The sequence below is a fragment of the Muntiacus reevesi genome, chromosome 20, assembly GCF_963930625.1.
Source record: "Muntiacus reevesi chromosome 20, mMunRee1.1, whole genome shotgun sequence".
NCBI lineage: Eukaryota > Metazoa > Chordata > Mammalia > Artiodactyla > Cervidae > Muntiacus > Muntiacus reevesi.
The window spans coordinates 48,016,612-48,042,491 of NC_089268.1; the positions used below are offsets into that span (position 1 = coordinate 48,016,612).

The 25,880-nt window shown below is 46.9% G+C and overlaps 1 protein-coding gene across 2 annotated transcripts in view; it reads right to left on the minus strand.

The window, feature by feature from the left end:
* DSP (desmoplakin) overlaps nt 1-19,651 on the minus strand; it is a 43,866-nt gene extending 24,215 nt beyond the window's left edge. For both annotated transcript variants that reach the window (XM_065912837.1, XM_065912836.1), the window contains exons 1-5: nt 19,206-19,651; nt 7,214-7,316; nt 5,824-5,972; nt 4,209-4,383; nt 769-897 (exon numbers count right to left, since the gene is read on the minus strand). In XM_065912837.1, the coding sequence (XP_065768909.1) occupies nt 769-897; nt 4,209-4,383; nt 5,824-5,972; nt 7,214-7,316; nt 19,206-19,402 (753 nt within the window). In that variant the 5' untranslated portion in view covers nt 19,403-19,651. The remainder of the gene's footprint in view (nt 1-768; nt 898-4,208; nt 4,384-5,823; nt 5,973-7,213; nt 7,317-19,205) is intronic.
* Between the last annotated feature and the right edge of the window lie 6,229 nt (nt 19,652-25,880).

Consider the following 25,880-nt stretch of genomic DNA (forward strand, 5'->3'; position numbering starts at 1 on the left):
GAAGTAGCTGATGTATGGAAACTTTTACCCACAGGGACCTTTCCCAGTCGGTCTGGAGGCAAAGACCCCTGGCCTGGTGGTGGCACCTCTACAAAGTTAAGGGCGCATCACTGTCCCTTACAGACTCACTGTTACACAGACTTTTAAAAGTTTGAAAATATCATTTAGGACTCCTCAGAACTTAGAGAAAAGAGGGAGAGACCTGATCAGATACTCAGGCAGACGGAAGTAGGTTAAAACAAACAAAGAAAAGAACGGAAGAAGTAAGGATGAGCATCTCGGGCTAAGAACAAAAGTCAGTGACGTAAATGGTACAAATGAACTTATCAATGAAGTAGAAACAGACTCCATATAGACAACAAACTGTGGCTGCCAGTGGGGAGTGAGGTCTGGGGGTGGATTGGGGGTTTCGATCCTCGGACATAAACTAGTATATACAGGATGGACAGACAACACATTCCTACTATATAGCACAGGGAACTGTGTTCAGTATCCTGTGATAAATCATCATGGAAAAGAACATGAAAAATAATGTACACATGTGTAACTGAATCACTTTGCTGCACAGCAGACATTAACCACAACGTCGTAAATCAACTATACTTCAATATCCAAAACAATGCCCAACGGCCAAGATGAAAAAAAAAACTCCCAGTCTACTGGGGAAGAAGTCACAGACTCATGTTTGAGCCCAAACTGCCTGGGATGGAGTAACTACAGCACCCTCAGTGCACCGTTGGAGCCTCTACAAGGCAGAGTTCCGAATACCAGGTCGGCTTTGATCTTGTCCAGCTGCCAGCGGTAGTCCCCGATGGCGTTGTGGATGCTCCTGTGGCTGCCGATGTGCTGCTCCACCGAGGCCAGGTCCACGCCCCAGGTCATCATGTCCATCTCCGCCTGCCACGGGAGACACAGGGGGCCCTTCATTTCCGATTCCCTCATCTACAGCACCCCCAGCGGCCAGGTGGCCACGGGGCATGTGAAGCTTGCAGTCAGATACAAATGAAGCTGTAAATAATCAATATTTTTGAAACCAAAAAAAAAGTTTGTAAAGGCTTGGGAATCCCAAACAGCTCATGGGGATTGCCCAATACAGTAAAAATTGGGGGTTCCCTCAACTTATCTGCCCCCATCTCAAGATGGGCTGAGCAGAGACAATTCTGTAATGAGATCCTTGAAACCTAGACCATATGCTCTGAAGGGAAAAAAAAAAAATCTACCTGTGTACCTCCAAGTGACCTATGTATATATACAGCTGTGAGTGCAGATCTATGTATGACACAATGTGATAAGATGCTGACAGAGGTTTCTATATTCAGTCGTTTTTAAATGTGCATCAAAAATAGTTCATTAAGCTCAATCAAGTGCTACTTCCCAAGCTCAACAGTTGACCTAAGACAATTTTTCACTGTTTATTTCTTTAACTTGTTTTGAGTAATGCAGTTGTTGACTCTTTAAATCCAGAATTTAGCACTGCCTTTGGGGTTGCAAAACTCTCCCTGACCCATTTCAAAGAGAAGTGACAGTATATATCCAACACCTTCAGTTCAATGAATATTGGCGATATTAAGATTATGGATTTATGTTAGCTTTCTAAAAATTAAACTTAGCTTTCTAATTTGCATCCCCATTACTTCAATTTAAGAGTGCCAAATAATAAGAATCAAACATATTATTTCACAAGCTGCATACTGGAACGAGTCTATCATCTCATCTTTCTTTGGCATGAGCTCACGTAAATTGCCAAATCTCTCGGACACAGGGAGGGCAAACATTCCAGACTGCAGCAGGAAGAACACACACTGTTCTGAGCCACATCCGTGTTCTCGTGTCCTTGACGAGCCTTCAGAAAAGGCAGCCCACCAGACAACTGTAAGTCACCCAGGATTCTGACCTTTCCCTCTCGTGGCTCCCTTCAACTTTAAAGCAAAAACAAGTGAGTGTACCGGGAAGTTAATGAAATGACCAACCCCGCCTTCATTACCAGCCAGGTGTGCGATATCTGCCCTGTTCATCAGCAGAAACACAAACCAGGGAAGCAAGACCGTGGCCCGGGAGTTGTGTGGCTGTGTGCCGACTGTGCCGCTGGAGACACCTCTCACTTATCAGCCGGCCCTGCGGCTCAGTCCCCCGGGAGTCACAGGAAGAATGCAGGCGCGGAGGAGGCAGGGACAAGAGGAACGGCCGGAGAACCTCAGAGCAAACCGGCAGTAAGGGATAAAACAGCCCGCAGTTCCTCTGAAACCCTCATCAACTGCATCTATTAGAAGACGCCCCCTCCCTCACCACGATGGAAAACTGAGTCCATGTGCTAATGCTATTTTCCAAAATTTGAAAATGTTGAGCCTTGGGGCTTCCCTGGTGGTTCAGTGGTAAAGAATCTGTCAGCCCCTGGGCTGGGAATATTCCCCAGAGAAGGAAATGGCAACCTACTCCAGTATTCTTGCCTGGGAAATCCCATGGACAGAGGAGTCTGTCGGATTACAGTCCATGGGGTCACAAAGAGTCGGACACGAGTTATCGACTAAACAAAAATGCTGAGCCTTGGCATACTTTTAAACTACTGTTTTAGCTTGAATATTCTATACTAAGCTTTTCTAGAGGATACCATGCTACGTCACTAAAAAATTGATTATACTGTAGGGAGAGGGTAAACATTTTGTTAATAAAATGCTATGTTTACAGATTAAAAAAAAAAAAGTTGAGCCTTTGCTACAAAAGATTCTCACAAAGCTACACCCAACATGAATTCAGAAAGTGACCAAGTGTGAGCTGTCATTTTATAGAACTGTCATAGTGACTAAGAAGAAATGAGAGGATCTGCCATTTTAGAAGTCATCTGGTTCAAAGGTTGTTTCACCTAATGTCACTGATCCTCCCGACACAGTCCAGGCTCCAGGAGCTCTGCCCAGCCTTCTCTGCTGGCTCCATCCCGCAGGGACGGGCGTGCCCACCAATTCCCCAGTCCTATCTGAGCACGGTTTTATTACAGCTCAAACCCAGCTATCAACCCCACACTGCTCTGCATAGAAATTTGGCACTTGGGTGTATATATACATATATCTTTTTTTTCTTCAATAATCTCCCCTTTCAGGGCTATGGGACACAACTTTGGAACGCTCATTTTCTGGAATGGAGTCAACACATACAACAACACGCGTCAGAAATGTGTGTTCAAAGATTTAAAGGGAGTTGGGAAACCTGCAGATAGGTTTGTATTTACGTTTCTGGAATTACAACATTGCTCTTCTATAAGCCCCACCTTCTTGTAAGAGTGTTACAAAGTCTTTGTTAAGACATGGGAGAAAAGGTTAACCGAATGAATGAATGACTGTTTAGTCCCATAAGCCCTCACACTTTCGAAAGAACACCCACAAAAAAGATTGAGAAACGTCAGAACTACTGCCAGACTGGTCCAAGAACAAGTCATAAAACCACTCTTTCTGACAACTGCGATCACCCCTCTGCACGACTGATTGTTCTAACACGCCCACCTTCTCAAGAGAAGGACAGTTCGTCAGGGTCGGTTCTCACTATAAAATTCCCATCTACATGATGATGGCACATTCCTCCTGCCACCTGTTCATTACAGCCCCTAATTACTACATAAAACAACAAAACAATCATTAGCGATGAAAAATCCTTTGTAGAAACTCCAGCTCTTGGGGCTCAGCACATCGGGTGCCAGGATCTTACTTCGCTCCCACATCAGTGATGTCACGCTTGCCCAAGACGCCTGACACTTCAACAATACACGGTGAAACAACCCATGAGCCCAAACCGGAAGACCCAGTTTCCCTGCCTGAGCAGCTCCTCCAGTTGCTTGCCATTTTATTTTATTTTTTTTGCTTGCCATTTTAAAAGAACCTCCACAACGTTCTCCTTCTTTCTCTTAAGGACCTCTCGTAACACCTGATGAGCTCAGGGAATGAAGTGTTTTAGCCCATAAACTCCCATGACAGATGCTCCGGTAAGAACTAGATTTTCACAGTCTACCAATTCAATCATACCTGTTAAATATTACTCGAGTGATAAAGGACGACTGTAAAGCCATGAGGCTGGTTCCCTAAGCCACAAGAGGGAGGGAAAAAAAAATCCCTGGAGTTTCATTTCTTTCTAAATAAAAGCCTTCATTCCAAAATAAAAGCCGATGAGAAAAGGGGCCGGGAACTCTGAGCAGCGACCCCCGCCCGCCGGAAGCCGCTTACCCTCTGCTGCCTCATCCACCCCAGACACTCGCTGGTGAGGCGCTTGGTGAATTCGTCCCAGCCGGAGCCGCTCTGGCAGGTGTACCCTCCGCCGCCCTTGGAGCTGGCCCTGCGGACGCGGGGGGCGCTGATGGCTTTGTAGAGGGCTCGCATTTGCTCCTGCAACTGCAGCAGCCTGAAAGGAGAGGGGGGCCGTCACAGCGCGGCAGGAGGACAGCCCCGAAGACCCGTCCCGGGCAACCGGCCCCCTTCGGGCCAGTCCAGGGACCGCACATGCTCTTTTTTCCTGTGACTTCCTTTTTCTTTTCTAATTTTATTTATTTTGTCTGCGCTGGGTCTTCATTGCTGCAGGGGCTTTTCTCCCGTTGCAGGGAGTGAGGGCTACTCTTCGTGGCAACGCGGGGGCTTCTCACAGGCTCTAGGGCACCCGGGCAGGCTTCACGAGCTGCAGCTCCCAGGCTCCTGGGTACAGGCTCCGTAGAATCAGCACGGGCTTAGTTGCTCTGAGACATGTGGGATCTTCCCGCCTCAAACCCTCACCTCCTGCACTGGCAGGTGGATTCTCTGAGCCACCAAGAAAGCCCACAAATATTTTATTTATAGGCTTTTTTTAAAAAATATATACCTCAGTCACAGACAAAACCTTAAGTATTCCACTGCTCCAAGCCTGAAGCATCACAGCAAGGGTGACTGCCTTTGCCCAACCTGGCAGCATCTTGTACTTTCTCACGAGTTCCAGCCCGGGGATCTCCTAGGACCCCACACACTGAATACCATGATCACAAAAAATCAGACTACACACCTCTGCATTCAACGGCATCTTCAACTCTATAAGTCTCATTTCTGTATGCAATAAACTTAGCTGGACTCTATTTTATTCATTCTTTCAAAAATATTTATTCACTTGGCTGCAGCAGGTCTCAGCTACAGCACGCAGGATCTTCAGTCTTCACTGCGGGGTGAACTCTTACTTGGGGCATGTGGGCCCTAGTTCCCTGACCAGGGATGCCACCCAGGCCCCCGGCAGTGGGAGCGCCCAATCTTAGCCGCTGGGACACCAGGGAAGTCCTCAACTTAATCTCAGACTCAAAAGTCAGCAACTGCACCAAAGGCTTTTGTTACCCACTAAGTGGAAGCACAGTGAACATCTCACAGCAAACTCGACTCTTCAAAAGGAGCACACCCTCCTGAGCAGGTCTGTTTAATTCACTGCTCGGCCGCTTCATGATTCCACAAAAGATGAAGGTGGTGGGTTTAGGTGATTTGTATTAGAGACCCAAAAAAGGGGTGAAATTATCAAGCAGGGGAGCCTTTCATGGGTCAGAGGACTGAGCGTAACTCCTGCACGTCTGCAGGCCTGTCTGCGCCATGCTCACTCTTTGGACAATACCTTTACTTTCTCTCTTTTTAAAAAATGTCTATTTGGCTTCGCTGTGTCTTAGCTGGCACTCGGTATCTTTGTTGTGGCATTCAGGATGTTTTAGTCACCACATGTAGGATCTTTAGTTGCAGCACGTGGGATCTAGTTCCCTGACCAGGGATCGAACCTGGGCCCCCTGCATTGGCAGCAGGGGGAGGCTTAGCCACTGGACCGCCAGGGAAGTCCCCACAATACCTTTTCTGATAAGCATCACAGGGCTGGCCCATCTGCCGCATCTCTCTGATCAAGCTATCGGTAATTTCCATCTGATCATTGGCCTGGGCGAAACACTCGTCCAGCTCCCTGCTCCGGGCCAGCTGAATTCCATCTCCATACTTCAGTTCCTGCAAGAAAGAAGTCATATGATACTGGAAAGAAAAGCTTCATGTGTGTTAACTGGAAGTGAAAGTTTCTGCTATAAACTTAAATAAGTACCCCCCTCCAATCCATGTAACTGCAAAAAATCTTTAACTGAAAATTATCTTATTAATTTGAAGAAACTGTCTGCAATGCAGGAGACCTGGGTTCAATCCCTGGGTTGGGAAGATCCTCTGGAGAAGGGAATGGCTACCCACTCTTCTTGCCTGGGGAATTCCATGGAGAGAGGAGCCTGGCAGGCTACAGTCCATGTGGTCAAAAATAGTTAGACACAACTAAGGGACTTTCATTGTCACAAACCAAAATTGTAGACTGTATTTTAAAGTCTGAGAGGCCTTTAAAAGGACATCCAAAGATTGCTAATCTCGCCCTTGCTTCAGTGTTAAATACCTATCTTTCTTATTTACACAAGACATTCATCTAACTGGAATTCTGCTGTGCTAAGAATCCTGTACCATTATGCCAGATAAGATCTTTTTTTTTAACACACAAACTGAGTTTTTCCTGCATCTTGTGGGAAATAACTTTTCAGTTCTTACAAAGCTGTCTGGTTGGTTGTATTGAACTAGTAACTTTTCTGGTTTTGATGGTGAGTGATACTTAGTGAAATGCCACTTTTGGAGGGAGCTGAGTGATGGGTACTCAGATAAAATCACGGATCTCTTGACTGCTACGCCTGATTCAGTGAGCTCCGACGCTATCTCAGTAACATCAAGGAGCATGAGGCCCTCACCAATGTTATCATCGCCCCTCAATTTTTAATTGCTCATTTTCCCATACTGTGTAAGGTTTCTCCTGTAGAACTGTTCTCACAAGATGGTAAACTTTCCTGAAAAAATGACATTAAATTGATGGAGTGCATCACAATCCATGACAACCCAGTGACATAAACACGTCAGGGTGCATCTCTAGGAAGAGAAAGTATTACCAAATCACACAAACGACCACAGGTGATCGCAATCCCAAAAGGGTGGCAATCCACAGACTACGAATTTGTTGGGAAACAGTGTGAAAACTAGTTCCCATGGTTAAATCAACACTGCAGGTAGCCGGGGAAGTCTGTTCTGAGACAAAGCAGCGCTACATGCTAAGGATGTGAAGGAGGTGAGGGATGAGATTGCAGAGGTCTACGAGTCTATGTCAGCACGAGCAAGCCCAGGAACAGAAGCAGCCGCGGACGGCTCTGAGCGGGGAAAATCGAGCTTACGGGCTGCACGATGAGCTCCGCCCTCATCAGGCAGTCGGAGCAGTTCTGCAGGAGCTCCTGGATGGTGTTCTGGTTCTGGTGCCTGGACATTGTTCCCGTTTGACTGAAGAGAAATCACAGAGAAGGCAGACGGTAAATTTTTTTTCTTTTCCATCTTGAAAGACTGTAAACTTTCAGAAAAGATGCAAAAACGCTTCACCCAGGTCTCCCAGTTGTTCACAGTGGCTGGGTCTCTGGGTCCCCCTCCCCCTTTTGTATGCTGTTCCAGGAGACGCAGGGGTGATCCCTGGGTCAGGAAGATCCCCTGGCAACCCACTCCAGTATTCTTGCCTGGGGAATTCCATGGACAGAGGAGCCTGCTGGGCTACAGTCCATGGGGTTGCAAAGGAGCTGGACACAACTGAATGACTCAAGAACAAACGATACATCTCTCTGAGCCATTTGAGAACCATCGTGCTCCTTTATCCCAAAAGGTTTCAGCACGTTTTTCCTAAGAATAAAGGCATTCAAATATATAACCGCAGCAGAATCATCAAAATCAGGACATCTAAAACTGTCGGGACACCACTTTCTAATCTACAGAACATTTTCAAGTTGTACTAATTAGCCCGGTAATGTTCTTCACACCACTTTTTTTTTCCCCACCCAGGTCTAAGATCTAATTGGGCTTCCCTGGTGGCTCAGAACATAAAGAATCAGCCTGCAATGCGGCAGACCTGGCTTCGATCCCTGGGTTGGGAAGACCCCCTGGAGGAGGGCATGGCAACCCACTCCAGGACTCTTGCCTGGAGAATCCCACGGACAGAGGAGCCTGCTGGGCTACAGTCCGTGGGGTGGCAAAGAGCTGGACATGACTGAGCGACTAAACGCAGCACAAGATCTAATCTGGAAATAGTCTTTTGAGTCGTGGAAATGCATTTCTAGCAACTTCTCTGTCACTCATCCCACGTCAATGCCATCAAAAATCCCTCTGGAAAAGGGGGCTTCAGCCCAGAGCTGCAGGGCTTTCCTGACCAGTCTGTGAGGACACTTGTAGGAGACGAAAGAAAAGCTTACTCTGCAAAAATATTTTCTGCAATCACAGAAAAAGACGATAACAGTCAAGAAAAAACGGGGTGAAGAAAGTGATAGCAAATTTAAGTATCTTTAATGCAAAAACAAGGCACTTTTCCTTTCAAGATGACGGTGGAATATTATCCTGTACGACGATGCTCAGGCACAAGCATATGGCAAATGCAGCACTTTACTGGAAGACAAGTGGCAGAAACCTTAAAACAAGGGTGGTGTTTAAGGAGAATGCTGTAGATATCCTAGACTTTAAAAAAATATTTTATTTGTTATTCATTAGTTTGGCTGTGTAAGGTCTTAACTGCGCATGTGAATTCCTAGTTGCAGCCTTCCCAGACAGGCATTGAACCTCCACCCCCTGCATTGGGAGCCCAGTCTGAGCCACTGGACCACAAAGGAAGTCCTAGATATTCTACATTTTAAAGAAAGAAATTAAAGAAATTCAGTCTGTTCCAGATATACATTAAAGGAGTCATCTATAATAAAAAAAAGTCTTATTTTTTTTTAATTTGCCCAGATACCTTATGCCACAGCACAGCCCACTGCAGCTTAGCTTAAGAGAGATTAAAGCCCACTAAATTATTACTGTTCAGGAAAGACTTTATGAGTGTCCGTCCTACAAGAAACCTGAGCTTCAAAGCGATCAGTCAGGCCAGCCCAAGCTTTCAGATAAAACTGACGCCGGCTCAATATACTGGACTTTCTTTTATGTGTGTCTGTGTCGGGAAGGGTGTCTGTGCATTTTAAAGAAAGAATTTCACCGTTTAAAAAAAAAAAAAAAAGCTGTACTAGGCAGAGATGGGGTAAGGTCACAAGAATGTGGGACGTTCCCCCTCCGCTCCCGATTCTGCCTCATCTCACATCCGAGAGGCACTTTCTCTCGCTGCCACCCGTTGGCAGCCCGTCCCTGCCAGCCGGGCTCCCGACATGCCAGCACCCGCTGAGAGTGCGTGGGTGAGAAACCAGCTCCCCTGGGAACCGGTGCCAGGTGGGGCCAGGGCTGCTCCAGGCGGGCCGGGCACCGCCCGCCAGCAAACCCAGGGCGCCCCACCCTCCCCATGAATGCCGCCCTTCTCCGCCTCCCACCCAGAATCAGGCAGGGGACCTGGCACACCTCGGGGATTGCTGAGATGGAAACAGGACTCCAGCCCTTGTCAAAACCTGTGCAAAATTCCAATAGACTTAGAACACTTTCCAAAAGGCACCTATTGTAATAGGGAGGCAAGACTTCAGGAGACAGAGAGACATTGAGAAGCACAGGATGGGCAGGCAGTGAGGGAGGTCCTGTGAACTACATTTGTTTTCCCAGCTGGAGAGGCGTGAGAGGACCTTTCTTCTGAAACATTGGGTCATTCTGATCTCCCAGTGGGTCCAGAGGGTGATTCCCACCAAGAATGCCAGTCCCTCCCACACAGACAGGGCGCTCTCAGCGCAGAGCAAAGTCAGAGTTTCTTCAATGACCTAATAATGTGTGTGACTATAAAAACTAGCACAGTGAGCTCCTAGGCAGGTGCCGATGCGGACGCTGGGTGAGGGAAGGGCTTGGCCAAAATGTTCGCTTGGGTTTTTCTGTATCGTAAAAAATTAAAATATTAAACATTAAAAAAACAAAAAAGAAGCAGAGAGGCCAAATTTGTGAATGAAGGTCTCTAAGTGTATATGCAAATCTTTTCTGGCCTTGCCTCGGGGCACGTGGGATCTTAGTTCTGGGACCAAGGATGGAAACCATGCCCCTTGCAGCGTAGGCACAGAGTCCTAACCACTGGGCGCCAGGCAAGTCCCTACGAGGTCTTTTTAAAGTGACTTTATGCCACTAGATTCCTTTGACAATAAATAAACTCATCAGCTCTCTTTACCCAACTACTAGAGCAGTTAGTTACATGACACTTAGAGGAAAAGCAATTAAATGTTGGTTTAAAATATTGTGAATTTGCACTTAAAAAAAAAATAGTAACTCCATAGTCTATTAATAATACTAAAAAGAATTCTTCATGTTTTACTAAAAGACATGCTCATGTTCACTATACACACCCTTGACAGCCGATAAATCCCTCTGTGTTTGCCTTGGCAGTTCAGGAAACAGATTAACAGCTGTCATGCACAAAAATCTAATCTCTTTAAAAGTATAAAAAAGGAAAATGAAAAGCTAAACTGTAAGCACAGTGTAATGAAGAGCCTTTGGTACTGGGACTGGTCTATAGGAAAGTATGATCTGATGAAGCAAATCTTCTCTTAGACACAACCTTTCAAGACTGGTCCTTAAAGCAAGACCTACAGATCCCATCTGTCGTCTGTAAAATCTCACTTCAGTCAGAACATCCTTGGGAAGCACCATCAAAATGAGATGGGAGGAAGGGAGACCTAGGCCCCCTGAGGTTTACTGGAGGAAAGAGAATCCACCTTCACATTTCAGCGGTCCTGTTTCCGCCCAGTGACAGACCCACACGGAGCTGGCTGTACTTAAATCTAGGAGGCTGTGTCTGCTCAGAGGATTCTGACTCACCAGACACCCAGATGCTTCCCGCAAGGCTGGACCCTACAGCAGAGGAGCCAGGAGAGCTTGCTTCAGGGAACACCGGTGGTTTTTTGTCATTCAAAATTTTTTAAGTCAAAAACATATTTTTTCACATAATTTTAGATTTTTTAGTTAATATCTGAAATTTTTTAGATCTCAGTTAATTCACCTGTTAGGCTAGAGTCTACCTAAAATTTCCTTAGCTCATTTGTTCTGTAACTTTATTTTATGAAGCCAACAAACACACTACTCCTATTGAAAATAATTCAGAAGTCTATGTTCTGTTTAAAGATAATAAAGTTTCCTCTTCATATAGTGCATTTTGGGAAAATGCGAAATTCCATTAGACAGGAAGAAATCACTTTTAAGTAAATACTTATTTAACAAGCACATAAGGACTTTACAAATCCTTAGCCTCAAAGAAATTTTCAGAACCAATACGAACTGGTGTTAGGGGTGCAGAGATTTTAAACCATATTAGGAATTGAACTAAAGACATCAAAGGTCAATTTTTAAGTTTTATTTCAGTGACATGGAGGATGAAGGATGTCATGCAAAAAAAAAAAAAAAGAGAGAGAGAAAAAAGAAACTCATTTGGGTGAAATCAACAAAAAAATAATTTTGACCAAAATTAATAGCTTGCCTTGAAAAAATAACATGTGTCCTTAAAAGTTTTTAACATCTCTGAAATCCTTATTACCTTCAAACTCACAAAGACAAATGATTCATACAACAAAGGGCCTGCCTACACTTTTTTGGAAAATCCTTCCTAAAACTTGTTTAAACAAGTAAGGGTTGCAGCAGGTTTACATAAAGCTCCCTTCATCAGAGGCTAAATGGAAAACATGGTCAGGATTTTCATCCAAGTGGGCCACGTGAAAGCATAACTGGTATTATAGAGCTTTCTGTTTTATTTTACTACCTAAAAATAACAGTCATTTCTTTAAAAAAAAGAAAAGATTCCAAAATTAACTGTGAAGTCATTAGTTTAGCACTTTTCCCAAGATTATAGGAAAAAAACACGAGAAAAATATTTTGAAAAGGGGCATGCAACATTACAAGATTAAGACCTTTTTTTGATACTTTGTTTTATAAAAGCCTTTTACAGTCTTTCATGCTGTTCATTATACATTTGACCGGAGCCCCCGGCTCTGTATTTCTTCTTGTGTATTTATTTTCTCTCCCACTCGGTTCCTTCTTCTGTTTCTTCCTCCTTTGCTCAGTCTGTTCTCTGTCTCTCTCTCCTTTTTATTCATTCCACCAACACAGGACCCCGGCCATGTGCCAGAAATGATGTCTTATGTGAATTCAGATTCACAGAATAGTGACCTTGGAAAAACTCAATAAATATTTGATGGAAATTGTGATGATTACGTAATGCTCTTGAAACTTAACTTTCATTAACATGGACTTAAAGTCTATTTGCTTAGCTCCTTACAAGGTTCAAAACTCGTTCCATACATTACCTTGTTTGAGTTTCTTTAAAAGAGCTTAACTAAAAAGAAAAACATCCATGGAGTTTGTTTTTTAAAAAATTGTTTACTGCATCTAAGGAAAATACCCTACCTTTAAGACTCACTAGACACATGTTAGTGGAAATATCACGTATCATTAGTTACACTCCCAGGGCTGCGGCCTGCAAGCACAGAGCTTCCTGGCACACCTCTGCCCCCATTCTGCATGAGTTATTTACACACCTGTCTGGCCTGCTCCTGGAGAGCAAAGTCCCACATCTCAGCCACTTTCAACTCCTACACGCACCGGACAACAAAGGGCTGTGCACACAGAAGATCTCTACTGCAAGTTTGTTTGGTTCAGGAAAGGGGAAGAAAAACAAAGGTGAATCAAAGGCTGGTATTTCCAAAGATCCATCAGGTAGCGCATTCACCTCACCCGAATAGTGGGCAAAAAATGTTTTTCTTTTTTCCTATCAATTTTAGAAAGAAGGCTTCCTCTGAGCCTTCATTTTGTCCTCCCCCAGAATCTTCGGAATCAGTGCTCTAATCAAGGCCCACTTCCTCCCCAAGCTTACTATTTCCACACAGTTGGTTGGTGAAAGGTGGGGGCGGGGCGGGGAGGGCAGCCCGATCACAGATCATTAACTTCAGAAAGAGTTTGGGGGCCACCCCTGCTCGGCCGCTTCCGGCAGGACAGCCTGTGACTTGGAGCAAGTTAGACTGGAGGGGCCTGAGGTTTCAGCAGGATCATAGCCACCTCCCGGGGCTGGCCTGACGCTCAGAGGAGCCTCCGAGGCTGCAAGCCCCGTGGCTTGCCTCCTGCCGGGTCCCTCTTACAAGGGAGCAGCGGCTGCTGTCCTGAAATGATTCTCAGATTTCCCTTTGATTTTTCACTTTGTGGCTTCTGCCCCAATTTATAATCTTGAACTTTGCCCAGTTCCTAATTTTAAGGATATCTTGCAGCAAATTGAGGGTAGAGTGAGAAGCAAAAAAAAAAAAAGAAGAAATGATGACTGAGTATTGTGAGACATTTCAGACTTTTTCAAGTAATTTTTAATTCCTAAAATTATCTATAAGATCTAAAATAAAATTTGAGACACTTCAAAGAGAGTGATACATTTTAACTGCATGAAAGACATTTTTTGAAAGGATCAGAAAAATATGCTTTCTTTTCCTGTATTAAGTGGGGACGAGTATTTGACACTTAAAAATTCAAAGCCAAAATAGGGATTTGTATTTTGAATTCTGTCCCTATGTGAAAACTTACATTCCTTCTGATGTCTGTAAAAAAATTTTTTTAAAGTCATGTAGAAGTTATCTAGTTATCCACCAAGAAGTGAAAACATTGAAGTTGTTACTCTCTCAGCGATGTCTGACTCTTTACCACCCCATGTCAAGACTCTGAGTTCCAAGCAAAAGCTTAGACCTATGGGCTACAGCCTCCCACTCCTGGGTCATCATCTCCATGAAATCCAGATTTTGCATTCCTGGGGTCTCTGAAGGCCCTGGATCCTCCCCAGCCCAGGGTGTCGGTGTTAAGGTGCCCGTGACGATGGGGCATGCTGGCATTTTACGAGATGCTGTCTCTGGGAATCCCGGGGTCTGTCGGGCGGTGGTTTCCACATCAGAACCACACCTGCCCATTTTCCAGGATTGCAGGAGGGAGACAGAGAAAAGCAGAGGGCGGGGAGCAGGGCCCCGGGCACCAAGGCCTCAGGACTCTGCCACTCCTTCCAGAACCTCTGAGAAGGCCGGAAAGACTGGCTGGCTGAGAGCTAGACTCCCCACGACACACCCAAGCCCTGCTGGGATCCACCCCAAGAAGTCAGCGTGGAGGCATCAGCACTTTTTGTCTTTCCCAGGACATTTCAGCCACCTGAACAACAATGAAATTACGCCCATATTTAGAGAAAAAATTAACTACTTGTTGGAAGCTGTTCTGTAGATCTGCCCGGCAATTAGTGGGCTTAACTGCATTCCTCCGCAGATGGAAACTCTACAGGAGTGTGAATGAAAGGACACAGTGGTTACCAAATACATCCCAGGAATGCAACAATTTAAAAAGAAGTGAAAACTCATTGGATAAAAGCGTTTACAAGGAGAAGAGATGTTAAAAGTTTGATCTTTTCTTGAGCCATGGTAGTATACTGGACTCAAGGGCAGCTTAATTACTAACCCGCTGTGTGACCCAGGCCAAGTCGTATAACTACGTTAACCTCAGTTTTCCATCTGTGAAATGGGAAGTCTGTCGTGAGGCTTGAGATAACGATATCGTGGGTGTTTGTCCTGTGATGATGTAACTATTATTAACCAGGGGTCTGATATTTGTATCAAATATATTACTTAAACTTAATCACCATGTAAGTGGTATCAGCTGCCTTATATTAAGCGACACGGAATCTAACTTTGCCATCGTTTCCCAGAAAAACATTTAGAATGACCATTCTATGAGTCACCCACCCCTGAGCTTGTTTTCTCAGATTCTCCCCTGCCTCTCTGATCCAACTCTGAGCTGAAGCTGCCACTCCATCATAGCCACCTCCTGTCCGTCTGCCACCAAACTGGACCAACTTTCATCACTGCCCCCCTTCGCTGGTACAACTGCTTCCTTAAGGCCCCCCCCCCCCCCCGCAAACAGTGCTGCCGTGAAAACAGTCCTAGAGTGCTCTGGGACGGTCTCATCTCTCTGCTCCTTCAATGGAGATCTTGACTGGCTTGGGTGAAACCTGATGTGCCTACCCAAACCCCCCCACCACGGAGTCAAGGGCTCCCGGGCTCTGTCCCAGCAGAGCCTGCTCCTTACCTCTTTACTATTTCCCCACTTCAGCAAATGCTCCATCAGGAGACCACCACTCTCTAGCCCTTGAACTTGCTCCCGGTTTTCCACCTCTCACATTTTTCTCCTGTTCTTCCCTCCCGCTGGAGCACTCTCTGCCCACCTGTCTTTACCAGCTGAAATTCCCCAAAGTCCAATTCAACCACTGCCTTTATAATGAAGTCTTCCAAGTGCCGCCAATATAGATGTTATCGTGTCCCTTGTGAAGCCTGAGTCACCGGCGCCCCTCCAGTGTAACAGAGTACTTATGTCGTTATCTTTCCTTAAGGAGCATCTGCTCCCTTCCAGAAGTCTTTGTATCTCCACCTTTGAATCTGCCCGACACCTAACACACAGCAGATGCCCAGGAAGTATTGGCTGAGGGGACGAATACATGCACTCGAGCTTTCATCCTGGAAGGACAGGGCTGTCCAGTCTCCTACATTTCGGCTCCCGGCCTGAAGGTACAAGAGGGCAGAGGGCAGGAGGACGAGCCCTGAGTGGACTCTGGGATTCGGGGCAAGTCTTAATCTCTTTATCTCTCAAGTGGGAAAGTGAGGTTTATGTCCTCCCCAGCATCCCCTTCCCACTCTAAAATTAAATGTAAATATGCCTGTTTAATCTCATGCTAAGAAACAGGCTTCTTTTAAAAGGTAGTTTAAAACAGGTATCAAAAAGGCAGGCTTCCCTTCCCTCAGACAGTAAAGAATCCGCCTGCAATGCCTGGAGAACCCCACGGACAGAGGAGCCTGGCAGGCTCCAGTCCATGGGGTCGCAAAGCGTCAGACAGAACAGAGCGACTGAGCATAGCAGAGCAGTGACCACACACGTTCTGGTTTGGAAATCGCTGAGTTCTGGAGAAAAGCATTACCATTTTATGCACATATTTCTGCGGCTTAGTGAGTGTGAAGTCAAAGTCGCTCAGACGTGTCCGACTCTTTGCAACTCCATGGACTATACAGTCCACGGAATTCCCCAGGCCAGATGGAGTGGGCAGCCGTTCCCTTCTCCAGGGGATCTTCCCAACCCAGGGATTGAACCCAGGTCTCCCGCATTGCAGGCGGATTCTTTACCAGTTGAGACACAAGGGAAACCCTTAGTGACTGTATTTGGCTGGTAATCCTCCTACAAATTCCACGCTTTCATCAGCAGAAGATCTAACTGGAGGACTTGGTTACTTGGCCACCAAATTTCACTACAGATTTGTGATTTTTACAGGAAAACGACTAGAGTAATTCTGCATTCATTGAAAATAGTAACGTCCTACACAGCAAAAATCCAAAGTTTAAATTTTCAAAAATAAACCTCTTTAATTATTAAGCATATAATATGCACTAAACTTGAAAATATTAAGTTAGAGCAGCAGAAGTAAATAAAGTCGCTGCAGATTCCATGCAGTCTAAAACAAAGATGAAAAAGACAACGAGGGAAGAAGGGATTGTCAGAGAGCCGTCAGGTCCTAAACAGTGACAAGTGTTACTAAGAAAAGGACTGACAAAGGCAAGAGACTGTAAAGTCACTGTCAAAGGAAAAATAAGATGTGGGCTCTGTTCACACTCAAATCAATGTATTTAGGAAAGGGCTACATGCAAACATTGATCATGCAAAAAAAAAAAATCACCAATCCAATTCAGTCAATAAAGTGGGAGTTTCAGAAACAAAGGAATTTAGATTCAACCAGTCGCTCTCAGGCTGGTTTTTTGGAAGGGCTTCTTCTTGTTTTTCTTTTGTTTTTTTTTTTACTTTAAAAACAAAGCACCTCAATTTAGAAAAACTTCCGGTCAGAAAAGTGCTTTTTAAATCCTTCCTCAACATTCATCTGGCGAAGGGCAGGTGGGTGAGAGACGGCATATTGCTTCTGCAAAGTCCCTGCCAGGGACTAAAAAACTCCCTCGACACTAGACCGCAAAAAAAAAAAAAAAGCCCTGGAAAACAGGTAAATTTTAGTAAAATGCAGACCTTGGCTTCTGTGGGCTTTTGAGTGTAGCTAATAATGCTTGGCCTCTAAGGGCAACAGCACCCGCCAGGCAGGGGCAGGCCAGGGGAAACTCCAGTCCCTGGATCCACGTAGACCCCCCCGGCCACTTGCCCATCGAGGCGCCCCACTCAGCCCCTCACCCCCCTGCTGCCCCTCAGCGGGCAGCTCCACAGCAAAGAGCAGAAAAACCGCCTCCCTACAAGTTAGGTCATTTTTCACTTGAGTCAGTCTTCCCTTCCCGCAGAGATGTAAAACTTGAGATTTACAAGCAGCCTTCAGTTGGAAAAAGCAAACACACAAAAATGATGCTCTACTATGCGAAAACACTGAACCTCGCCGAAATTTAAGGTTTCAGTGAAGAAGTCTTAAAAACCAGGTGTCTTTTTATGCAGTTCATTAACCAAGATATTAATTACAAATTTACTTCTACAAGAAGCCAAGGGAGTGAAATAGTCCATTAACAAAAACGCGTGCTGTCAATTTAAAACATAGAATAACAGGAGCATTAAAAAAAGAAGAAAAACAACTTGGTTCATAAAATGCAGGAAAGAAGTGGCCTTGCTAATTCTGACTTGGGTTTAAATGGCTTTAAAAGCATGGATGGATTTAAAAGCATGTGCTTCCCAAATACTGGACGACTTGAAGGGAGAAGTAAAGTTTCGGATTTAAATGGCTGGCCAAGTTTTCAAACTAACTTAAAAACCAAAGTGAAAATGAGCAAAAGTTTCTTCCCAGCCTCCCGAGTGGCTTGGCACATTCTTCCTGGAAACCCCCAGGCGCATTTTGCTCATTAAAGAAAGAGCTGCATCCAATCTTTTAAAAGAAAATTAGTAAGAAAAGAAAGAGCGCCAAGATTGAGACGGTTCTTTGGTCACTCGAAAAGAGAAAATAAAATTTCAAGATGCTCCGGGAAGATAAAAAAATGAATAAATCGAAGTCGAAAGCACGTTGCAACTGGAGTTCGTCCCGCCTCCAACACTGCTGGCAAAACAAAACCCCCGGGAGTGGATTCAATTTGCTCCTCCCCAGCCTAAGGCCACAAGGCAAGGTCGGCAAAGTCCTGGAACCCAGGCCTCTTTCCCCCAAAGCCCTACAAGGCAAGGACTTGCAGGGGGCGGAAAGGCGAGTGAGGGCCGAGAAATTCTCACGATTCACGTGGGCGACCCCGGCTCCAGGAACCGGGTAAATGTAGGTTTGTTATCTTTCTCCGCCCCCACCCGAGTGACCCCCTCGCAGATTTCCCCGCTGACTCGGAGGCAGACCTGGCCCTCTTCCCACGGCCCTCCCCGGGGCACCAAAGCACCCCCGGCGTGGCGGGTCGGCGGGGGTGGGACGCGGCGCCCCGGCTCCGAGCGCAGGAGTCTGCGCCCGCCCCCCGCCACCGAAGTTGTTTCTCGGGTGCATTTTAAAAACCAGGAAACAAAGGGCGCAGGCGCGGAGCCACAGGTGTGCTCCCCGGCCGGGGCTGCGGCGCGGCCGATTCGGGCTGGGGGGCCGGGGGGCGCGGAAACAGGCCGCCGCCCCCGCCAGCAAACTCGGTCTAGGTAGCAGGAGAGGCCGATGAGGCGGAGCCTTCTCGACCCGGGACCCCGAGCGACCGGGACGCGCAGCCTCTACACAAAAGCCCCCCGGGTGGCCGAGCTGCCCAGGCGCCGCTCCGGACGGGGTCTCGGGGTGACCACGAGTTGGCGATGAGCAGTAGCGCCCGCCGAGTCCACCACCCCGGCCAACCCGCAGGCCGGAGCCCCCGCTTCTGTACTGATTTACTTTTGGTTACAGTTAGAGAAGTTGGCTTTGGGGGTCGCAGCCCCGTCCTCCTGACCACCCATCTGCGGCCTTAGACTAAAGCGACGCCGCGCTAGGGATAGTCCCGGGGGGCAGCCGGGACCCCGGCGCCTCGCCGGCCGGCCGCAAAAGCCTAAGAGCGGCTCCCTTCCCCGGGCGCACGCGCCCACCCAGGTCGGCGCTGCGCGCGCTGGACAGCCGATCCGGCCCCAGCGCGAGCGAGAAATGTGCACAGGACCTCGGACTGACCGACCGTACCATTTCGGGACCTGAGCTTCCCCGTCGGTCACGGGTCCCTCCCGGTCCCACGGTCCCAGGGGAGGGTGGCGACCCGGCCCGCGCACCCGCGCGCCCTGGGCCGGCCCGGTACCCACCCATAGCCGTCCGAGTTCTGGTCGGTGACCGTGCAGCGCCGCGAGTAGTACATCCTGCTCGTGCCCCCGCCGCCGCCGCCGCCGCCCCCGCCGACCCCGCCGCAGGTCATCTCGTAGCGCAGGTCTGGGCCGGACTCGGCGCGGGTCATGCGGCCCAGCGTGTTGATGCGCGGGTGCGAGCCTCCGTTGCAGCTCATGTCGGCAGGTACTCGGAGTGCCGCTCAGCGCCGGGGCGGACGAGAGGGCCGGCCGGCTCGGAGAGGGCGAGGGGCTCCCGGGAGACGCCCCACGCCGGGGCTGAGCCGGGGACGCAGAAGGATCGCGAGGACGCGCCTCTCCACTGGGGCCGGCCCGGCCGCTGCGAGCGCGGCAGGCGGGCGGGGGTCGGGCGCCGGGGACGGGCCGGGAGCGGGAGCTGCGGCTCGCAGCGCGGCGCGGGCGCAGAGGAGCCGGGTCGCGGGCGGGTGGTGGTGTTGGTCGGCGGGGGCGCGAGTCTCCTCCCCGCTGGCGCCGGGCGCCGAAGCCACACCTGGCCGGTTTCTTCCCAGGGCGGGGTGCGGCCGCCGCGCCTCCCCGCCCCGCCGCGGGTGTCACCGACGCGCCCCGGCCGCCCCTCCCCACCTGCGCCGCCGGCCCGCGGCTCCGCCCTGCGCGCGGGGCCTGAGTAACCCGACAGGGCGGGGGCCCGGGACCCGAGCGCCCGGGGCGCGCGGCGGGCCGAGGGCAGGGCGTGCGCGCCGCCCCGAGCTGGAGTGGCGGGGAGGGAGACGCGCCCCCCCTTTTTTTTTGAGGGAGACGCCCCCCCTTTTTTTTGAGGATTTTACGACCCCCGGGGCGGAAATAAGCTGAAAAATAGAAGTCATTCGATTGCACAGTTACTTATTAAACATTTACTTTTGATTATCCCTGGAAACGGTGCGGGCTAGGAACTATTGAGGCGAGAACGCGTAGATGATGAGGTTATTATGTTTGGAGGCTTTTTTAAATTTTTTCTTTTAGTCTGGTAATTAAAAATATTGAAGAAGTGCGTTTTCCGAAGCGTGAAACAAGTCCTTAGCCAGAATCACTGTTTTCCGGGGAAGTGTTCACCGTGAATAACTAATTTCTTTGGTATGACGATAAAAAGGAAAACACTACGGTTTCCATAGGGCACCGTGAAACTATAAACTGCAGTTTCTTTCATTCTGCCTGATGATGATCAGTCATCTTAAACGAGAAACTGCGAAGACTGCCACCCTGAGACGGTTCCAAATTTTATAAAAGAACGCCGGGACCACTTCTGTCTTGCGCGCCCCTGGCAGCAGCTCCCTGGACTCATCCTTTTAGAAACAGCTTTTCCCACAAGCCAGGGAGCTTCAGCCTCCCTGAGAGCAGCAGAGAACCCTGGACAGAGATTGTCCACTGGCTACAGATGAGTCAGGCAGAACATTCCAGCAACTTGACCTAGGGCCCCTCCCAGTTAGTGCCTGAGTGTGACCCACACCGCGGTCTCTGTCACATCGTCCATAAAAAGCTGTTTTTATACTTCGGAAACAGTGTTCAGTTACTCTGTAATAAACACCATTTAAGGATCTTTATAATAAATACTTGTCATCTCTCTAAACAATGACAGTTAACTCATCTTCTTATACAATATATTTCTGCAATGTTTATCACCTGAAAAGAACAAAAATCAAACTGTATTTGTATGTATATGTAGAAACTGAAAAGAACAAAAATCAAACTATCTTTGTATGTATATTTGCATGTTGTAAAGAGAATGGAAGTTCTCTAAAGATCCCGTTTTATAGCACTCTCAATTTCCCCTCAATTTTTAGGCACAAATCTTGGACAGCATATCCTTTTTCTCCACCATGACCTGCAGAGTTCACCAGCCTAAGTCCAAGCAGTTAAAGATATCATGAGATAAAAGTTTACCACTGTTAGCACACTCAGTAATTCCCAACATTTTCTCAATTTCCTCTTCTAATAAAGGCAAATGTGATAGTGCTCAAAGATTTCACAAACACAGATATATAGACAAGAACATTCCCCTGGAGAAGGAAATGGCAACCTGCTCCAGTATCCTTGCCTGGAAAATTCCATGGACAGTGAAGCCTGGCAGACTACAGTCCACGGGGTCGCAGAAGAGTCAGACACAACTGAGTGAGCACACACACACCGTGACAAGAACAGTGTTTCATCTGAAACTGAATCAATGGCTGGAAGTCAGCATCAGTACAAGTGGCTGATATCCACGGGTGGGAGGGGAGAAACCTTTCCAGGGTATCAGTCCTTAATGTGTAGTAAGAAGGTCACAGTAGAAGTCTGCTTAACCACAACACTCATCTGTGAACCAGCTCCCAGTGTGGTGAAAGCTCTGCTCAACTGGGGGAGGGAGGCAGGGTAGTGGAGGGGGTCCCTCTCAGAATTCACACTGGGTAGTCCATGGCACAGTGGTGAAGAACCCGCCTGCCAAAGCAGGAGATGTGGGTTCAATCCTTGGATGGGCAAGGTCGCCTGGAGGAGGCCATGGCAACCCACTCCAGTGTTCGTGCCTGGAGAATCCCATGGACAGAGGAGCCTGGGGGGCTACAGTCCATGGGGTAACAGTCAGTCCCAACTGAGCATGTACACACAGAGAGAGTCTGGACCCAGTGTCACCCAGACTGGCAGAGCAGCCCAGCAGTTACACTGGGCTGGCTGCCCGTTGCGTCCTGGCTCACCTGACTGCCTCCTGCGTTCCTTCTGATGTTCCCAAGAACGCCACTGACGGCCAGGTGGCCAAACATGCCGGGCCTGGGAAGACAGTGACGTTCATTTACCTTTCTCTAAGGAAGACAGGAGGAGGAAATTAAAGATGGACATGACCAGTGGAAGCCAGACATGCACACATTTGTTGTCTACATGGGCTGTCTCACCGGAGGCTCACGGTGAAGGCTGGGGGTCAGAAGACCGCCCTCCTGATCTGAGGGCTCCAGTTTACTTGGTAACAACTCTGTCTCCTCAGGTGCCAGGGGGAATTAACACTTGCCCTCCAACTTTCCAGACCTACTTATGTGGGTGTTCAGTCGCTCAGTTGTGTCCGAATCTTTGCAACCTTATGGACTGTAGCCCGCCAGACTCCTCTGTCCATGGGATTCTCCAGGTAAGAATACTGGAGTGGGTTGCCATTTCCTCCTCCAGGGGATCTTCCCAAGCCAGGGATGGAACCCATGTCTCCTGTATCTCCTGCATTGGCACTGCAGAATCTTAACCACTGAGCCACCTGGGAAGCCCTTCCAGACCTACAGTGAGGCTCAAAGGAGAGATTAAAATATGTGAACATTCTTGAAAAACATAGAAAGCAAAGGTAACACTCATTAAACCAAAAGCTCTTCACTGGGTATGAAATTTTACTGTGTGAAACTTTAGTCCTCTCTTTTCCCCACATGTGACTCAGTAAAACTCCCTCTTGGAGACATTTAGCATTCATTTAAAAAACCAGGGCTTCCATGGTGGTTCAGATGTAAAGAATCCACCTGAAATGCAGGAGTCACAAGAGATGCGGGTTCGATCCAGGGAAGATCCCCTGGAGAAGGGAATGGCAACCCACTGCAGTATTCTTGCCTGGAGAATCCCATGGACAGCGGAGCCTGAGGGGTTACAGTCTATGGGGTGGCGAAGAGTCGGACACGACTGAGAGACTGACATGAACACACACACACACACATTTAGAAAGCGGTTATGAAGCATCTACCGTAGGCTCACTGCTGGTCACTCATGGTAGGATGTCATCTGCAGCAGAAAAACAAATAATTGCAATACAATATTAGGTCTGCTGTTACATTTGGTATGTCTTCAGAATTTCTGGGGCACAGGAAAGGGGTTAAAAAGTAGCTTTTTTTCTTACAACTAGGTTGCTGAAATTTAGAATCCAATGTCTGGCACAGTCCTCACTAGCTGACCTGAGTAAGGTCAGCTATTTTTTCCCTTCCACTTGTAGATAGGTTCCCTTGTACTGTTAGAGACACATCACTGACAAGTCACTTTCTCTCTAGCCGACCTTAAAAATGACCTTGCAGTTAGGAAAGAGGCATCAGTCGTATCCTGAACGTATTTTTAAAATGAAACAAAGCCCCTTGATTTCAATGAGGTTAAGCGGAACCATTTACTTGCTCAAAATCCCATGGGAACTATCTCCTATCTCTTTGGGGATAAATGATAATCCTTTACCACAGAAAAGATGTACAACTTGTGAGTTAAAATAGCTGTTCTTCCTGCCTGCCACAGAAGTAGTATCCTTTTCTTCTTTTTTGGCCTCACCATGAGGCTTGAGAGATCTTAGTTCCCTGAGCAGGGATCAAACCCAGATACCAGCAGTGAAAGCGCCAAGTCCTAACTGGACCCCTGGGGAATTCCCAGGGAAGGAGGATTGTTTAACAAATTAGTACTACAGAAACTAGGATTGGAATTGTGTGTATATATATATATAGCTATCTTATTTTTCCATTTTTGTGAATAAGTTAGACTCCTCCAGAAATCATAAATCTGTGTTCTCAGTATTATAAAAAATAAGACCAATCTCTCCTAAAGTTGTTGAAGCTATTCAAAGCTTTAAATGAAGAAAGCAGTCTCATAAACCCACAGAAATTCCATTTCAGAAATGGGAAAATGTTTGTGAAATATATAAATTAGCCCAGAACTCTATTTTCCTTGGTTCAAGGGCCCGGGAACAGAAGAATTTTTCTGTTTGTAGTGGATTTTCAGTTTTGCCAGAGGAGGGGGATTAACTTTTCAGAAATTGCAGAACTGAGAGAAATATCTCAAATACACTTTCTGTTTCTGTACCGAGGACTTGCCCCTTGGTTTGGGGACAGATGATATCTGATAAGTTGCGTGTTTTGAGCATGTTTTTTGACTCCCTTTAGCTGGATAGCACAGATGCTGGAGATTCATCTGCCCTTTCCTGCCTAATCTTCTTTCATTAAGAGCCCAAGGTTGCAAGATCAGGAGGCTGGAAGTTAAAGGCATGGCTGACCACATGCACAGGTATGGCTCCATAGAAGACACCTACACACTTGGCCAAGTGACTTCTAACCACCAAGCTAAACAATAACTGACAGTGATTTTCTTGGGCAAGCATACAGTCCCTGAATAGGACACAGGAGCCAAATAAGCTAGTCTTCGAAATACGCTCTCAAAGGAGTTTTCTAAGCTTACACTTGTCAGGTACTACCATTCTACCATATTGGGGCTGGAGCGCTTCCTCAAAGGTCTACAGAGTCAAGATGCAGACAATAAGCCCTGTTAGCAGCCACCAGCACCACACGGATATATAATGTGCTAACAGCTCCATGAAGAAAATTGTGAATAGCTGCTCAATGTCACCAGTTCAGTGGATGTGAATTTGAGCAAACTCCAGGAGAGAGTGGAGGTCAGAGGAGCCTGGCCTGCTGCTCTCCCTGGGGTCGCAAAGAGTTGGCCATGACTCAGCGACTAAGCAACAGCAACACTCAGCCTTTACTGAAAGAATTAAAATGTATATTCCACAGAGGATTTCAGAAATGAAATCTGCTTTGAAGAACGTTTATCTCAGGTGCTTTCAAAACTTTGAGAGCCTCAGAGCTCTCTCTGTCAAAGAAACCCTGTGAGGAGAGCCAGCAGCTGGCTGGGTCGTGGTGGGGCCAGGCTGGCCGTAGCCTGCTGGGATCACAGTCCTACCCACTGCGTTCTCCCAACACGAGAGCCTATAAACCAAAAACCGCAAGTTAGTGACAGGAGAGAGTGAGTCCCAGAGAGGTTAAGAAGTCTCCTTGAGTTACTTAATACGTTAAATGTCAGAATTCTGTTTCCAGTCTCATGCCCTTTCCACAAGGTCAAAATTCCTGTCCAATCAGGCATGAAAGAATATCTTTCTGAGCAATGATTGGTGTTAGTTTGAAACCAAAAACCATCAACTGCTATTTTCCTACACTAGGCATAGGATGTTTGGAAAGACAGTGACGATAAAGTAATCAGCATGCTTTGCAGAAGCTACATCAAAAAGACTACTCATCATTTTTAACCATATTCCTATAGGTGAGCTGGTTGTCTTTCCTGACATCCTCAAGTCACAGGGCATATTTTCGTTTTGGTTTAGTTGTACTGTTGTTGGTTTTTAATATAGCCTCCATCTTTTAGGAAAAGTGAAACTAGAGATTCATACACTAATAACGTTAAGTCAGAATGGCAATGAAGCCATAAGTGATCTGACACCTAACTTTGGGTAGAGTCTAGGGCAAACCAAATGTCACTACTGTCTGAAGTGATCATCTTTCCAAACTGTAGACATTCACAGGCAAGTTCCTTCAAACATTATCACTTTATCATCATGAAGAATTTATTGCATACACCTTGTTTCTCTGCTGCAGAGAGAAGTGTCCACATAAGGAAGTTTAAAGAATAAGTTCCTTAAAATAATAATAGCAAAACACACAGGGAGCTACATTCAACGTCCTGTGACAAACTATACTAGAAAAGAATATGAAAAAGAATACATATGTATAGCTGAGTCATTTGGCTGCATAGAAGAAATTAACATAACATTATAAAGCAGCATTCAATAAAATTTTATTTTTTTCAATAAAATTTTAAAACTAAAAAATTAATATTACAAAATAAATTTTTAAAAATTCCTGTCTTCAATGATGTTGACAACTAAAGCAGCTAAAGCAG